The sequence below is a fragment of the Ornithodoros turicata genome, chromosome 10 (genome assembly GCF_037126465.1).
Source record: "Ornithodoros turicata isolate Travis chromosome 10, ASM3712646v1, whole genome shotgun sequence".
NCBI classification, from domain to species: domain Eukaryota; kingdom Metazoa; phylum Arthropoda; class Arachnida; order Ixodida; family Argasidae; genus Ornithodoros; species Ornithodoros turicata.
Window position 1 is genome coordinate 18,706,457 of NC_088210.1, and position 16,961 is coordinate 18,723,417.

The window sequence follows — 16,961 nt, forward strand, 5'->3', positions numbered from 1 at the left end:
TTCACAAAACTAAACACACTTTATTGATGAATACTTCCAGCATGAGAATAAATATATGCATATATACACACTGAGGTGCCATACCTAACACAAGTTCTTTGTGTCAAAGTTTAGTTGACATGAGAGCCTAGGCATGTTAATGACATGACAAGATATGACAGTATAAACAATTCCTCCTTCACTGCTCGCAAGGAAACACAACGGACTTCTGGTTGCATGGCACAAGCATAAAAAAAAGAGCCACGCTATTCTAGATCAGCTTTTTGAGCCTCCATTTATGCACCAGGAAGGGCTGCATGTCGTACGTATTAAGTATAATCGGGTTACTAAGTAAAAGCCACAAAATCTGTACTACAACGTGTGAAGTGTCCTTCCTGCAGTTCAGAGCATCTCAAACAAGATATCACGTAACGAAGCCTGCCAGCGCCACCTAGGCTCAGAAAGCCTGCTCAACCACACACAAAGGGATATACAAATGCTGTCACATAGTTTCGCATGTTGTTCAGAGCCACAGTGAAGAATATTCCGAACCACCACAAATTCAACTGCATAGCCACAACATCACTTTCAGTTTCTGCAAAGGTACATTAGCTCACATTTTCATTAAAGTGAAACCGGAACCAGATATGAACCAGTGCTTTTTTGTTTTGTTTTTTTAAATGACGGTGGAATGTGGTAGACAACTATAATATCAAAATCAGTCGACTGCTCCTGCTTACTGTCACCATATAATTCTGATGTCGTCTGCTTTCTGCTAATCGCTACAACATGATTCCAAACACAAGATTTCTGCGTGCTTCCAGTGGCTACCCATGCACCTGATTGCGGCTTGTCTCCACAGCTACAGCCACCGAAAGCATGCCGTGATTGGCAGACTCCTAATGGCTACGTCACGTCGTTGAACCGATCAGGCCTTGTTTGCTCAAGGTGGCGCTGGACCTGCTCACATACCACAAGAAATGCCTACCCCACGTGTGCTTTCACAGTGCAATATCAGAACACCACTTGTGTACAGACAGCTAGTCTTCCGGGACTCATATTCAAGGTTATACACAATCAGGCCATGTCTATACACGTTAGTTGCTTCCATGCATTTCCACAGCAATCACATGCAGAATTATGCTCACAACAGTGGGTCACCAACAGTACTTCCGACGTGCCTTGGATTTCACAAATTGTAACGTGCTCAAGCATCCTGTTCTGTGTTCTCTTTGGTGAGGAATAATGCATTTGACAAAACAAAAGCAAAATGTGTGGCAAGTAATTTGAAAGTCACAATAAAAAAAAAGAAAAAATTTTCTCCCATCTGTGATCCGGTATTGTGACCTTCAAAGCTAGACACTTCTGGCTACATGAATTAATGTTAATTGTTGTCAAAGGAAAAAAAAAATTTTTCGGTGGTCACTACAACTACCAAACCGAAGAGCCTCAACAAACGAATAGTGCAAAAAAATTGAGACCAAACAGAGAAAGGCACATCTCGACAAACCATCCGCACACATTTTCTCGAAGATAACTTGACAACTTGTTTTACTTTTAAAAAAATATTGTGGGCCGTTGCAGAAAGAAGTTCCAGCTGGTCTGTTTGGCCGTCTCCACAATAGTATGTGTTCACCCATACCATAGTGTGCGTTCACAAGAGGTACAGACACGCTGTCAAAGTGTATGAAACGCCCATGTTGTAAATCACTGCTTCACTCTTCAACTACACTGGCCCATGCGTGTTGTTATCAATGGCCGTATTTTATCAATGTTATCAATAACCATAGCTTCAACCTAGAGCCTTGTGTCCTAGGGCTGAACCCAGTAAAACCTGTCTTTATTCCTGTCCAGATTCGCGTCATCGACACTTGCGGTAAAACCCGAAAAAAACATTCAAAAGCATGCAGCAGAGTTGATTGGCATATTGTGTTCATTTGAAATGCAAGAAGTGCTCATGTTTGGTTTTCTGCCTGGAAATTTGCTTTGGAAAATTGCTCCTGGAATAAAACCCGCTTCTTATCCCCCTGACAAAAAGGAAGAAAAGCTCAGATCCTGAAAACACAAGGGTCTACTTACACCTCACTAGGAATGAGAGAGGTTTGAAGAGTTAAGCGACGAAAAAAGAAGTACGATTAAATACCAAATTTTCATGACACAGGTAAGTCAACCAAGTGCAAATAATTCTTTGCTTCGAGCTAAATATGTGGCCGAAAAGTTATCGCTACTCCTGCGCATGTTGCAATTTCTCACGTTCCCACAGACACTCAACTACTGGAAATGAAACGTTTTACCAAAAAGTCTGCAGCAAAAAAAATGTGCCTCAAAATGTTATACGTACATATATCAAGTCTAAGTTAGCCTAAATCTGGCTACTTCCATACAAGAGCGATGGTGATGGCTGAAACCCGTGCGGGTGTGTCGGGTAAAAAAGAAAAAGACTGTCACGGACACTGCGAATGAAAAAGTGCGAAGTCATGAAGATAATGACTGATAGATGTGCCTATATAAAATATACATGTTCTGCACACCATGGTACATTAAAGCTGCAGAGACCATCTGTACTTGTGCAAAAATACATCCACAACTTCATTCACCAGAACAGGACACACAAACAGAAGTATAGTAACACGTACACAGCATATTAGCATGCACCGAGAATCGAAATAAAACATCTCTATAACACAGGTCCAGCGCAGTACCGCCTCGGACAACTATCACAACTCTTTGTCACTGTGCTGTATTGTAAGTCGACTATGTCAGTCAAGTGGTATAATGAGTGGGCATGAAAACGCAGAAGCATGTATTTAGCAATTTTGCTTGTCAGTGATTGTCTATGAAAAGTACAGGGTGTACAATGTTTCAGCTGCTGCCAGCCAGCACAGTACTTGAGCATGTGTTCTGCATTACTTGGGGTAATACAGTAATAACATTGCATTCCTTTTAGCATAGGTATGCCCTGGAAAAAATTTTCAGTCCTTAGTTTCTCCGCAGTCGCTGTACTGCATGTAACGAGAAGACAATGTACATCCTGCACATCAAATGAACGTAGCTACCAACAAAAAAATATTAAAGCTCTTGTCCGGTAAAGGATAGCTGTAAATTACGACCAGTAACGTAAAACCTCTAACTCATAGAAAAACTTAGGGTGCCCGTTAACTTCCATTCTTTCTCGGACCATCAAGCGCCGTTTCATACCAGCAACACTCAGACATACCACGATGTGTACTCTCGTCGTCAACACTATCCTTCAACAAAGGCTCCTCCGCAAGCTACTCCTCGTTGAGCTACAAACAAGTTGGGTAGACACGGTGCAACTTCTCTTGCCACGCTCAACGGGTGCACCGACACGGTCATGGAACAGCGTCGTCCCCCCCCCCCCCTCCCCGCGCGATCACCCGTGCGAGACACGACGAATAAATAGGTACCCTCAAAAGAACCAGCTGTGGAGAACTTTCACTGCAAAACTATCCCAAATAAAGGACAGAAGAAATATAGGTACAGGCTGAACACAACATGCCCAAGGACAACCACATACAACCCTTACGCTAGGTAACAGTTATAATCATCACAGATAACATTTTTTTTTTCCTTTCTTCTCAGTGGGAAGAGGGGCATCCTTGCAGTAGCAGGACAGTACCAGCCCATGGACTAGAAGATCTGCACCGCCAAGTGTTGCCACAGGTTAGTGCTCGCGTCACACTTCAGTTATTGTGACCAGGATGAGTAATGCAAGTTCGTACTTAATGCAAGTTCGTACTTAATGCACGGCATTGCTAGCACAGTCGTTCGTAACACAGTTTGAGGCACAGAGAAGTCGCGAGTCCTCATTACGTACGGAACATCGCCAGCGAGGCATCTGCGTGTGGAAGCCAGATGCTTAGAAAGGAGGGAAGAACTGCTGCAGAGCTCCATCTCCGGGCTCCCCTCCAATGGGAGACGCAGGAAGGGATGTTTCCCCTCCCTGGGGGGCGTGTTGTCAATCCCACCCATTCTCTTTGATCATGTGTGCCAGCTCAATGATGTACTTGCCTTCCTTGTATTTTTGGCTTGATTCAAAGGCATGTTCCTGGAAAAACAAAACGATAGAGCTCACTACACCTCCCTCAAATTCCACCCTCAGTTAGCACAAAGAAGAAGAAAAAAATTCAGAGTAGTTGCTCAACCTTTGGTACTCGCAGCTGAAATACAGAGACAGCTGTGTCGCTACGCATTGTGGGCAGACCCTAACACGATTCTTGAAAGACAAGTCAGCGTATGGGCAACAAACGGGATAGAGTTCAATCAGCTATATGCCATCTTGGTGACAGCATAGGAATCTATCCTCATGCAGTTCCCATGTACTCACATGAGCGACATAACCATGGAATATTCCAGTGAAAGAAAAGGCAAAAACTGCTCATGGGGCAAAAGTTCCCCCGCTTTTACGTTGACTATTTGCACAGGTGCCAGAATATTGGGATTCCATCAGTGCTGTTGCCTGCTACGGCTATATCTTGTGGCTGAGCCACACGATATTACCCATGGTTAGAAGAGCGTGTGTCAGCAAAAACCTACGACGTTCTGTCCGTCCTCCACTCCAGTATCCTGGCGAATGCTGCACACTTGAATACACAGTTCCTGGACCGTCCAGGATCATTGTTTCCCAATGGCACACTATCTCGCTGTGCATGCTCGAAGTGGAAGGTGCAGCAGTCTTGTCCAACAAGACATTGAAACAGTATGGAGGAGATTATGCCTAGAGCCTGAAGTTTTAGGGTTTTACCCGATTCTTCCCCGAATTTGCACCCCGAATTGAAGGTTCACCCTTTAGGGTGAAACCCGATTTTTACCCGGTAAATTCCCCTCACTGGGATGCCTGTAGGAATGCATTAACTCGCTTTTTTGGAAGCAAATGCAGTTACACTACCGTTTGTACCAAATCACTACAGTTAGTTTGAGTAACTGAGCCAGATTTCTCCCCAAATTTAGCATACGCGCAGTTTTTTCACCCGAATTCGCACAAATTTAGTGCACACATTTATTTACCCGATTTTTACCCCCTGAATTTAGAAAAAAATATTTCCCGGAAACTTCAGGCTCTAATTATGCCATGATGCTACAATGCTGTGTTCCCATCACTATCACTTCATTTCTGGTAAATATTTTCTTCACATTTATTATTTTATGTAGTGGATATGCTGCTGAGAACTGTGTGTCCACACAAACGAATTCATATGGGCGAGATGCCTGCAGACGAGAGCGTGACGAAAATCACGCGCCAATATAATATACTGTGAAAGAGTGTCCAAACGATGGTGGAAGACAGGGCAGGAAGAATTGTTCGAAAATGTCAAAACTGGCTGCAGCAGATGACGTGTGCAGCCACTGCTCACTCGTAGAAGACAGCACAACTCATCGAGCAAACACACGCAGAGAGATATCTACACAACGGACTCGACGGCACAGCACGAGGACCCAAACCTAGGATTTTTTTCATCATCACCGTGGGATGGCAGTACTGTTCAAAACTGAGCGCCTGCCACTGGACGAGGGAAGCAGGTCTAATCCGTCTAGAGTTGCCAGACTCAATTTTAGCAGGGCACTCTACAGGTTGAAAACATCTTTCGACAGAATTGTTGGATCCTGGGAGAGCGACATTACCTGTGTGCACGCGTGACCCCCAAAGCAACACTAAGGCAAAAATGGGTGCTGACATAGCTGAAAAGGGCTGTTTAGTTGCAGCCCCATAACAGCTGTTCCATCAGCTGAAATGGTAATGGAAGCTAAATTGAATGGCTGATATCGCAAACAGGAAACGGCAACATTGCAGCAATAACGAAGACATGCCCGTTACCCTGTGCCCTGCTCAGTAGAGCGCAATGGGAATGACGTTATTCTTAAGGATGGAACAAGATGGCAAAGGAATACTTTTCTTTATTGTATCGCCACCTGCACGCTGTTTGACGTACCTATCAAACAACCCTTGTTAACCACAGGGGCAGAAGACAAGCAAGTGCATGTAATAGATTTGTTTGCAACATATTTGTCGAGTGTGAGGAGGAACAGAACACACAAAAGGACGAGCACGCGGTTTCGGATGCTCCTCATACTTAAAGGGACACTCCGGGACAATTCAAAATTCTTATAGTGACTGTGTAAATAAGTGCGGTGTACATTCTTCAGGAATGAGAAACAAAGCTGGTTTGGCAGTTGGGGATTCGTTAGTTGCCAAAAGAGCTGGGAAGCTTATACGCAAAAACGCGATTCAACGAATTGGCACCACCATTAGTGCTGCCACCCCGTGGTAGTCACAGGAACTGTGACCCTGTGGACTGCCGTTTGCAGAGTTCCTTCATTTTCCCGTGTGTGTTCTCGTTCACTTTCGTGTCCGTTCCTCTTCTCCCGCTCTCGAACCGGTGTGGAAAAGACATTGCATCGGACAACTGCGCATATCGCACGCGGAAGCAAGCAATCTTATTTTTCCTTCATCTTTCGAATGTTGTTACGCTACTCAGATGTTTACCGGATGACTAGTTATATGGAGTGTTACATTATCGTCAGTCATACTCATAAAAGATGGCGGCCATCAGTATTCATCCCAATGGGGAGAGCGATTTTGGCAGTCCACCCCTGTTGTTTCGTCGCTGAAAACGAGGCTAAAGAGCGCACGGAGACTGGGGGTTTGAGAGTAACGCGACGAGGTCTATATTGAAAATGAAACTCCAGAAGGCGCTCTCCTGGACATCGCGTGATGTCACGGGTAGTCTCGTGTGGGCCGTCGGCTGTTTACTCAGTTTCGGGCACGCGCTCGGTAACTTCTTGGTGCGACATGGATGACGAGTCATCTGCTTCCTCAATTTCACTGTAAAGTACTCGCTACTGTTAGAACAGGACCTACAGAAAGGCACACACGAAGAATACCGGTGAGGTGAAGCCCAGTGTTGCTCGACTGCTCTTCCATAGAGGAGTGCCGAATCACTCGAAGGAAAATTTTCGTTTTCTAACTACCTGTGCCACCTGGGGATGAGAAATTTTGTCCACTGAAACATCATACAGTACGGATTGGTGTCTGTTATCACTGTTACTTTAACACGTTTTCGGTACGGAGTCTCCCTTTACGGAATACCGTATTTACTCGTGTATAAGACGCACATTTTTTAAATCCAAAACCATCGCACCATTGCCACACGTTGCGCACATGACAACCGAAAGCACGCTATATTTGCCAACTTTGTCATGTTGTGCTGTAAGGTTTGTCATAGCACGTCTGTCCAGCGTTTCTTCCCACATTTTTGCAGTCTGGGTGCCAGTATCGTCCATCACGTCAGCGGACCATCACCCGAAAATGTGCGCAAATCAAACGAACTTCGGTAGCATTGACGGCGTTGCAAAAAGTAATCGCCACGGTCGCCGAGACGCACGTGCTAGAGATCCGCGCGCGAAAACGCGGGTGCGCCACTTACACGAATTTTTTTGTTTTCTTGTCACGTTTAGCGGTAAACTAGGGGTGCGCAAATTATGCGAGTAAATGCCTCTACGGCAACAGCTTCGAAACCGCCATTTGGCTTGCTAACTGGAATCCTGGGCAAGATTGCTCCGAGACTTCTGAACCTACCACTGGGTGACGCCACGGCGGCAGCACGCGTGCACAGGGGGCTTCCGGCGCCAGCACTTTTGGGTGTGGGGACGGATATCACCACATGCAGGTACCACATGCGGCAGTGCACAATTACAGGCTTTTTTAGTGCAGCTGTGACGAAATAAGTTTAATTTCGCGATCGTCCGATTTTCCAGGCTCACGTAATATTCGGTCATTTTGCCAGTCGCCACTGAGTGTAATTTATTTGTGCTATCAGACGGCTCATCTCAGCTAGAGTCACTAAATAGTGGTACAGAGTATCGCATTCCTTTTCCGCGCCGGAGCCGCCGTCCAGTGCCCTCGACTGGGCCAAAAGTGTCACGTGATTTCTCCTTCCAAGGACGTGCAGTCACGCCGTCCATCTCGAGTCCCCTCCATCCAAAAACTGGTTTCTTCGGTTGCGGGCGGGCTCGACTGCGTGCAGTTTTCCACTGGAGAAAGGGGAGATTGGCGCCCCGTTGCTAGGCGACGCAGCCGCGCCGAACCGAATATGGCGGTCTCGCTCGCCGGCGTGGCTCAGTGTCGCTACTCTGCTCCCTATTTAGTGACTCTAATCTCAGCAGGGTATGTCCCGATCGCGACCTACTAGATTATAACGACCATGTCAAAAACAACAACCCCCTATGAGGAGCCAGTCCACACGATCCGCTACTAATCGGCCCGAGAGATCTACATCGTGATTGGACAACGAAAATTTGAACTTTGAACGCGCAGAAGTGGACGTACGACTAGTCTAGTGGACAACAGAAACAGCTCTATGAAAACGCGTAGAATGATGATGACAGCCAACTTTAGAATGCAACATCTTCCATGGGAGATCCACCGCTTGTACAAAAATACTAAGGTAAGCTGAAGTATAAAGTATTGTAGAAGCTGAGGAAGCAATAGCCGGGCTGATGCGTAGTGCCACTGCTAGCTTCCTAATGCGGTGCTGGGAAGGAGTGCCTATGACACGGTGGATATAATTAGGTCCTGACTTTTTCGGGTTTTATTTTTGGCCAAATTCGGGGGGTAAATGACATTTTTCATTAGAAAATTCGGGTGTACTCGGGTTAAATCCTGCTACGGCATATTCTGTCGTCAGGAATTCGGGTGTATTCGGGTGATTTTTTTTTTGTTTAATAAAAATTTGTCTTAACTTGGAACTAATGCTTAGCAATGTTATCAAACTTTATTTTAATGGACGCTTATGAGTGTGCCACGCGACCCGGATGTTTTCGGGTAGATTATGGTTAAACCCGAATTTTACAGATTTTGTTCGGGGGGTAAATATCGGGCGGATACGGGTTTAACCCTAAAAAGTCAGGCCCTAGATATAAACTAGTAGGTCGTGGTCCTGATGCGAGCCCGCTGCACTACAGAGATGGTGGCAGAGCAGCAGTCCTTACTTACATATTTCCAGCCTAGTGTTGTTTTGCAACACTCGCAGTAGATGTCGGCCACAGCGTGAAGCCCCGTTAACAAGTACCGCTCCTCCGCAGGGCCACAGCCAACGTTTACTCTGAAATGAACAATGACTCATGTAGAGCGAATCGTGATGAGGCAAAACAAACATGCAGGGCGTCTCGGTTAACTACGAGCAAAATTTAAGAAATACATGGGAAATGCATGTTTTTTTTTTCTTTTCAACTGCAATAATTGGTGGCGTATCGTGTGTTAAGTGGTCCTCCTTATGTCCGCGTCAGCGACCTCCTGAAACCTCATGAAAAACGGAAATTCGGCACAATGACAGAATCTACTCCCCTTGATGCATTGATGCCATTGCTGTTTTCACAGAGAGGATCGAGCCAATACAGCGAGAGGAAATGGCTGCGGAAAAACCGCAGATTTTGAGCTGATTTTTGTCACATCCCTAGAAATGCGCTTTTCTCTTCCCCTTAAATGGGGAGGAAGAACGCGAGTTGTGGCTTGTTCTTTAGCTGCAAATTAATTGGCCAAAATTAATTAAGGCACCACCCCAGAAGGACACTACTGTTACCAAAAGGTGGAACACTTAACGAAGAATACGCCGCCAGTTATTGCAAACGTGTCCCTGTTTTTCAAAAATTTTGTCCATAGTTAGTTGAGACACCCTCTGTGTATATGTACCACATTCGATGTGTATTCCCACATATCAGTGTTGACACTGAAGTCACTCAAATTTGAACAACTCGGCAAACCTCTTCTCGACCTAAGCGCGAGAGTGCATCATTACTACAGGGCGGATTTTTGGCCACTAACAGGGGGCGCTCTTGACTGCATGGCATGCTGTAGGCCAATCAGCATCTTGGGTGATATCGCTCTGTCTCCCGATTAGCTGAGAACGGGGGGCCCACACTTTCCTACCAATCGGAAGACGTTGGTCGGCCTAGAGTGTGTTATGCGGTGAAGAGCGTTTCCCGTTAGTGCCTGAAAATCCGCTCTCTAATCATTACAAACTGAGCCTTGCCACTGTCTGTGTCTACAGTAATAACCAACAGTCAACTACAATAACACCTGGAACCAGCCCAAGAAGTGCTTTTACAAGTCTTGCAAATGGAATGTAAACGTGCAACTGCTAGTAAAAGTCTCGTACAGCACCTACTGTGTTTACTTGCATAATTAGCGCACTTCTTTTGCCTGAAAAAGTTGGGCCATCGAAAGGGGTGTACGTCAGTTACATCAGAAAAAAAAAGAAAAGAAAAGATGAAGAATGCTAGACACGTTCTACTGCTCTATCCTTGAACATCTGAGTATCTGCACTCAGGTTCAAGGCTCTAATCATCATCACCTGAGTCATGATCCTATCGCAAAAGAGTGTCCGCTCTTCGGTGGAATGCGAGAAAGGAACCGCAGTTTTCTTGAAGCTTTTCAGGATAATTTCATAGAACATCATGTTTAGTGCCTCGTCGATTCACTAGCACAGAGCTCAGAATGGCAGGTGTCCAACTCTCACAAGTTCGTCCTAAGTTCGTAGTTGGACACCATTCAATCGTATGTACATACAGAAGTTGTCCAGAAGTTGAGAGACTAACGTCTGTCTTCTGGTCTGGTCTGTCTGCTGTGTTATAGCGTCATCTCGTGAGAATCTTACAAACCAGCGGAAATACATGGCCATGACATTCATACGCCAAGACAGTTATACCAAAACACTTACACTGAGTTGAAGAGGTACGCTCTTCCTTGACTCCCTTGGAATGACTAAAATCAAAAACAACTCCCCGTGAGTTTTCGCACACATCACAACGAAATAACACAAAATTCTCTTGCTGGCACAATAACGTGCATTGAAAGCGCTATTTGCAGCTCCTGTCAACGCGTACCAAATGACTGCTGGTTATGTGGTATTGCAGGCCTAGCATGCTTTCACCAAATTGGCATCTTTTAACGGCTATAGAATTATAATTTATGGCCTCTGTCGTAGTATTTCAGTGTGTATTTGTGCAAATAAATAACAGAAATACGGGTGCCCCATTGAGTCGGAACTGTACCACTACGTTTTTCTCACACCAGAACTGAACTACACCGATATCGTTCCACCATCTTGGAACAGAACCCAAACGGAACTAATGAAAAATACTGCTCCAACAAATGATTCCAACTGTCATTTTTCTTTTCTGTTTAGCAAAAAAAGCACGATACAAAAAAGCAGACAGTGGACAAGGAGGATACAAATGGTGTAGGTGACAAAAAGTCACCTATTAACTGTTCATTCTTGAAATCCCAAACAAACAACAGAACAGGAACTGAAGGGCAAATGATGTCTTCTCCAGAATGGAAAGTCCTGGTGCAACATTCGTACAACGTTAGATACACATACGCTAGTGTACGCAATCTTTTGACACATTTTGTTGCAGCTAATGGTCACAAATGCCCAATACACGATAATTATGTCAGAACTGATGCGCCCGTATCTTTATGTATAAAAGTGATGGTTCAACAGAGATCAAGGTGGACTGGGACATGATTGTGGCACATTGGAATGTTTTGGTGTCAGACAGTGTCAGCATAGGTGCAACGAGAAGTAAATAAACTTGCATGTGTAACATCGCTGGAGCATTTGCAGTGTACTGGACAGGTAAAACTTTATATTGAACAGAGCAGGTTTGCCAACAACACACTTCTACAGCAACACAACGTTGAAAAGGCTATCATCGACGCATTGCCGCTCAACGTAATGTCCCTGACATTATTGGCAGTCCACACTACGTGCCTTGTTTGACACTGTGGCCGCACGATGTCTGTATCCAATAATGCTGCCTCAGCTTGATTAGCAAGTACTCTCAGAAATGTAGCTCTTACAAGGTTAACTGTAAGTGAACTACGCTGCATAAAATATTACACACCCATTATTTATTATATTTATTATATTACACCAGTTATTATTATACATAACTGGTAGCCTGAGGAAATTAGCTCGTTGAAGAAGTTCTGTCTGATAGGAACCGTATTCAGAAACCGGTATTCAGAAGCCACATGTAATACATATTATATGTTATGATATATATAAATATATAAATAATTTAACTGAGGAACGAACAACCAGTTCACGTGGAACTTATACATGCATAACTAGTAGCCTGAGGAAATTAGCTCTTTGGAGAAGTTCAGTCTGATAGGTTCAGTTCTTCAAAATATGTTATGTCACCCACAAGCGCAAAACTCTAGCTACAACTACACTCCGAGACCAAGTAAGAGCACAGGAATATCTCCGTCAGTGGATACTGCAGTCCACACACTGAGAATGGGTCACGCGAGAAGATGGCAGACGACGCAGGGAGGAAAGCAGATTTACATGTTTGCCTTAAAAGAATGTAAATGTAATCGAGGTATGTTGGCTTTGATCGGTGCACAAACGACAGTTCTTGGCATGTGAGCACACTACGTTGCGACTCGATGGCATCATGTACACGCATAGGCTAATTACGGCTGTTTTTAGATTTGTAGGCAGAGTTGGCCTGTAGAAATTAACTTCTCAAAGAAGTATAGCAACAAGTGATGAGTACTCTAATGCATAGCACAGACTAAGAAGAAACATTTTCACTGAACAACACAATATACCACAGTACATGAAGTTTTTGACGGGGCATGCGATTTGCAAAGTGGACACAATTTGCATTAGCACAGTGGTTCATTATTTGGGCACTAGCATTGAAAAGGCTGCTGTGCAGAGTGCACAAAAGAAAGATAAAACTATTATACCTTGGAAATGAGCTCGTCATGATTTGCCAGGTGGGCCCTACAGTGGATGCAACTGTAGGTGCGGTGACAGCTGGAAAGGTATGCCTGGAAGGTCTTCACCATCCTGACAGGGCCTCTGGTCAGCTTGAAGGGCCAGGAAGCACCAATGTCTCCTCACCAGCCAGGGTTACGCCAGGGTTGATCACCCAGGACCACGCTCCTGCCACGCGATAGCCACTCCGTGGCCCTCACTCCTGCAACGCCAATCAGTCAATGTAAACAGCGAGAATTAGCCGAGGCAAGCTACAAACAGGGCGACACAAACTCATGAACCTCCAATGCCTGTAAAACAAATTCGAGCGAAAAAGCGTGGTTGGTTGTAGGCCTGACCTGAGGCTGACCTTTACCTAAGGCTTGAACACTGCACGGGCTTACCCGAAAGCCCGAGCCTCGGGCCGGGTAAAGCCTTCTTTTTGTGGGCCTGGGCTGGGCTGGGCTTGGGTTTGGGCCTGATGGGCTCATACATTGCTGGGCTCGAGCTCGTGTTACCCCACTGTTAGTTAGCAACAGTCAACTTCTGCAGCCCGCTACAATGGGTCGGGTAGCCCACAAATTTCTCGGGCCAGTCCGAAAAACCTAGAAATTCTTCGGGCTTTCGCCGGGCCCAGGATGGAGCCGTCGGGCCGGGCATCCTGGCATCAGCATCCCCCCCCCCCCCCCCTCCCAAACTGTTCTCTCGATCGAGAACACACAGCAGAGTCCCAGCCCAGATTTAGTATGAGCATGATACGTAGTCAAGTTCAATTGTCATGTCCACGCGTGACTTATGAAATACTGTATGCAATGCCACATGTGCTAGTGCGATGTGCAAGAGCATGGAAGGCTTACATCGGGGCACATCGGCATGTGCTGTCACAGGTGCGTATGTTGCGTCTCTTCTAGCTGCTGTGGTTTCTTTTCGTGGAAGAGGCTAATTAAGCTACATAAATTCCATTGCACCGTATCAAGTTCGCATTGTGTGACGCAAGCAAAATGGTTTACAACGGCCATTTCGTTTCCGCTTGGATCAAATATTGCTTGTTGTTTGTTCTCATGAGCCAAAAAAAAATTTAATTTTCTTACTCTTTCATTTCATTTCTTACGACTATACAGATGATGCTCCAAACAACGTAGCGAGGTTGACCGCCAAAGAAAATGCCATATCACTACAGATTTGATTGAGCAACATACGATTTATTTGGCCCCACAAAAGCACGAGCATACACACAAGCGATACTAGTCAAAAACGTTACTCCTGACTCTGAGTTCTGGATGTTCCTCATCGTGCAGCCTTTGAAGATATTGTGGTGTCGGTAAACGCTGAAGCAGGTATAAACTACTACAGCGATACAGCACAGTGCTTCCCAATTCAGTACGTTGCTCATCCCTTTTGTTGTACACAAACAGCAAATACCCAGATGCCCCTCTGCTGACATTTTTTTCAACATTCTAACGTAATTTTGACGTTTTAAACCAAGATATTTCATGTGTCCTATTTGCTGAATTACGACAGTTTGTGCCACTTCGTCAGTTTGACCCACGAACGACAAGAGAAAGTTGGAAATGAGAGCAAGCATGGCGCAAGCACAAATTCATTCAGCCGACTTTCACAATCACTCGAATGCAGCTTCTGTAACTGTCTTACCTGCGTGGAGCATTTCTGTGTACTGTACTGCACGGTACGCATTTAACCAGCGAAAAGGCGGGAACACCTGCATGTCCATTTCTGCGCGTTTAACAGTTAGAAATGACAGGGCTCGTTTATGCCAAAATGTGCCTTCAGACTTACTTCACTCACGTTTTCACTCAAGTAAGCTAGTAATCGCCGTTCCGCTAGCACGCACATCGCTCTTCGACATGTTTACTACAACGCAGCGAAGGCTGACACTTGCGACGCGAAGTCATGGGCATGAATCGCACGAAGTCATGTCTACGTATCCTTGTGCAACATTTATTCCCAGCTCAAAAAATGAACCGCGTTAGGAGTGTCAACAAGAGATTGTACTGCGCTGAGCGAAGCAGTACTGCGAAGTGATCATCATTAGGCCTAGACAAATGCTGCACGAAACAGGTTCTGCCAGATGAATTGACCCGAGCAGAACCGTAGAACCGTGCTAAACCAAAAAAGCGGTTGAGACCATCAGTCGCCACTTGTGAGAGGAGACAACGAGCTAATACCAAGGGTGTCTAATCCCCGGAATGACAGTGGTCGCATGCACGACAGATCGAATGCTATGTTTGTGTTTACATAACGATCCACAGCGTATGGGTCGAGAGCGGCGCGGAAAATACTAGGCACTGATGGTGGTAGACATGCGAGGTTGAAAAGCGAACGCCAGTACTCATTACCGTAATATTAAAGACATATTGTTGTGGGATACACATTCGTGATAACGTCCTTCCCATGCAGGGGACGAATGGTGTGTTTATCATAGCTGTCTGAAGCACGGGACTGGAATTAGCTGTTCGTTGAGCAGCACTTGAAATAGCGCCTCTCGCATTATTAAATGAACGTTAATCTACACGTTACGATCGTCTAACTTAAACGTTACACAACCATTCATGAAATAGGAATCGTACGCCTATTTCTTTATTCTTTGTTCCTTTTCCATCAGGATGCGCAGTTGAGAAAAGGCACGCATTATTTTCGAAGCACGTCGAAAAGCACGGCCAAGTAGTCACAGTCCGGTAAAGAGAACACTTCAGATGTTATCCTAGGCAGAACAGAGATCCTAGGTGGTGACCATAACGAGGCAGTAAGCATGCGGATGCTACGTAGATGCAAAGTCAGACAAGAACTGACACCATCCTAAAGGCTAGAAAGTGAATTTACACTCAGACGACATCTTTTGCAGCAGAAGTTACTGCAAGTTGCTTTGCACTGCGACATCTTTTGCTTTTTCAAGCAAACGACTACGGTCCTTTGTGTAGATGAAGAATGGGCACATTTCGTAACATGAATCCCTCTACAGCAAACAGGAAAGCAGAGACTCGCATGTTGCTCAAATAAATGACACCCTCAGTATGTATAAGGGTTTTCACGCCACAAGAGATGCAACATCGCAGTGGACGAAACGAAAACAAAGAAAGGCCTGACCGCACTACAGAGAAAAACACCCTCTATCTTTTCACAGCGCCTTATACAGTAAATTTTCGCTTACCCGTATGTGTAGGATGTCGAATTGCATGTGAATTGTAGATGAATGCAGTAATATCCTGCAGATTTAGGCACTGACAAAGGCTGTTTCACAACGGCTCACGCTTGTTTTGATCGCGAGACAACCAGCTGTTCTGCAAGCGAGAGACTGCGCAGTTGGGCTCGAAAGGGCTCGCTTTGCGCAGCCAACAGTCGGCGGCCTCACACTTTTTCTCGGACGCAACAGCCAATCGGATCTTTGCTCTCGGTTTCTGCTATCCGCAGCGCAGGGCACTGGCCCTCGCGTCTCGAAGGCCAAACAAAGAGGCATGTGACGATTTGAATCAGAGAAAGCCTTCTTTATTTTGGGGGATTGAAACGTATGCATCTCCCCGCCTCGAAGGTGAATCACCCCAGTGTTTTACTTGATTGACTATTCGAGGCGACACGCTCCTGGTTGTTGCGCACCGATACTCAAAGCAAGGGAGAGGAACAACTTGCAGAGTCAGAGTTCAATGTTCGCGGTACGCTGCGCGGCGTTCAATGACAGTTTACACCACCTATGAGGCAATACTTACTCCCCTATGGCAGGAGAAACCCTTTCTTTCTCGGAATAGAAGCTGGCGCCAAACGAAGCAGTGCATATCGCCGGCAAGATATACGTCGTAATTTTTTGAAGTCGATCGAGATATCCTGAAATCGACATCGTAATCGTAGGTGTACCTGCATATATTTTTAAAATATGATTATTCACCCTCCAAAATAGTGTTTTGTTTCAGATATTGGATTCTCGATAAAAACACGACTTCAATTACGTGTTCCATTTATTTCTCGAGAAAACATCCAGTTCAGTATTGCACATCATCTGTTTCTCTGAAAGCAACCCTTGCCTGGTGCAATAGAAAGCGGGCTTCGTTCGTTCTGAACCAGTTCGTGTCAACAGAACTCAACCCTCTCCCTTGAAGAGGGCCTGTTACAATAAGCAGAAAGCTCGGAACAGCTATTTTTAATCCCTCGCAGCAAAAGAGATTGCACGCGGATGACGGG

At 45.3% G+C, this 16,961-nt stretch overlaps 1 protein-coding gene across 6 annotated transcripts; it reads right to left on the reverse strand.

Moving 5' to 3' along the window:
* On the reverse strand, positions 1-16,102 carry LOC135370790 (protein yippee-like 2). Of its 6 annotated transcripts, none has more exons than XM_064604638.1 (6): positions 14,577-14,925; positions 14,424-14,490; positions 12,761-12,993; positions 10,716-10,759; positions 8,993-9,101; positions 1-4,048 (listed from the first exon to the last, which is right to left on the reverse strand). In XM_064604638.1, exons 3-6 carry the CDS (start codon positions 12,860-12,862, stop codon positions 3,959-3,961), a joined length of 345 nt encoding a protein of 114 aa, XP_064460708.1. In that variant the 5' UTR covers positions 12,863-12,993; positions 14,424-14,490; positions 14,577-14,925; the 3' UTR covers positions 1-3,958. The 6 variants fall into 6 exon arrangements, with proteins under 6 accessions (XP_064460708.1, XP_064460707.1, XP_064460706.1 ...); XM_064604637.1 differs by having other exon boundaries at positions 14,568-14,925; XM_064604636.1 differs by having other exon boundaries at positions 14,424-14,504; positions 14,568-14,925.
* Between the last annotated feature and the right edge of the window lie 859 nt (positions 16,103-16,961).

What these genes read in the sequence shown, in the direction of transcription:
- LOC135370790 (XM_064604634.1), bottom strand. Translation starts at nt 12,862, where the DNA reads ATGGTGAAGACCTTCCAGGCATACCTTTCCAGCTGTCACCGCACCTAC. An exon ending in ATGACGAGCTCATTTCCAAG is followed by an intron (nt 10,760 to 12,760) that starts GTATAATAGTTT and finishes TTTTGATTTTAG; the next exon opens with TCATTCCAAGGGAGTCAAGG. An exon ending in GCGTACCTCTTCAACTCAGT is followed by an intron (nt 9,102 to 10,715) that starts GTAAGTGTTTTG and finishes TGTTCATTTCAG; the next exon opens with AGTAAACGTTGGCTGTGGCC.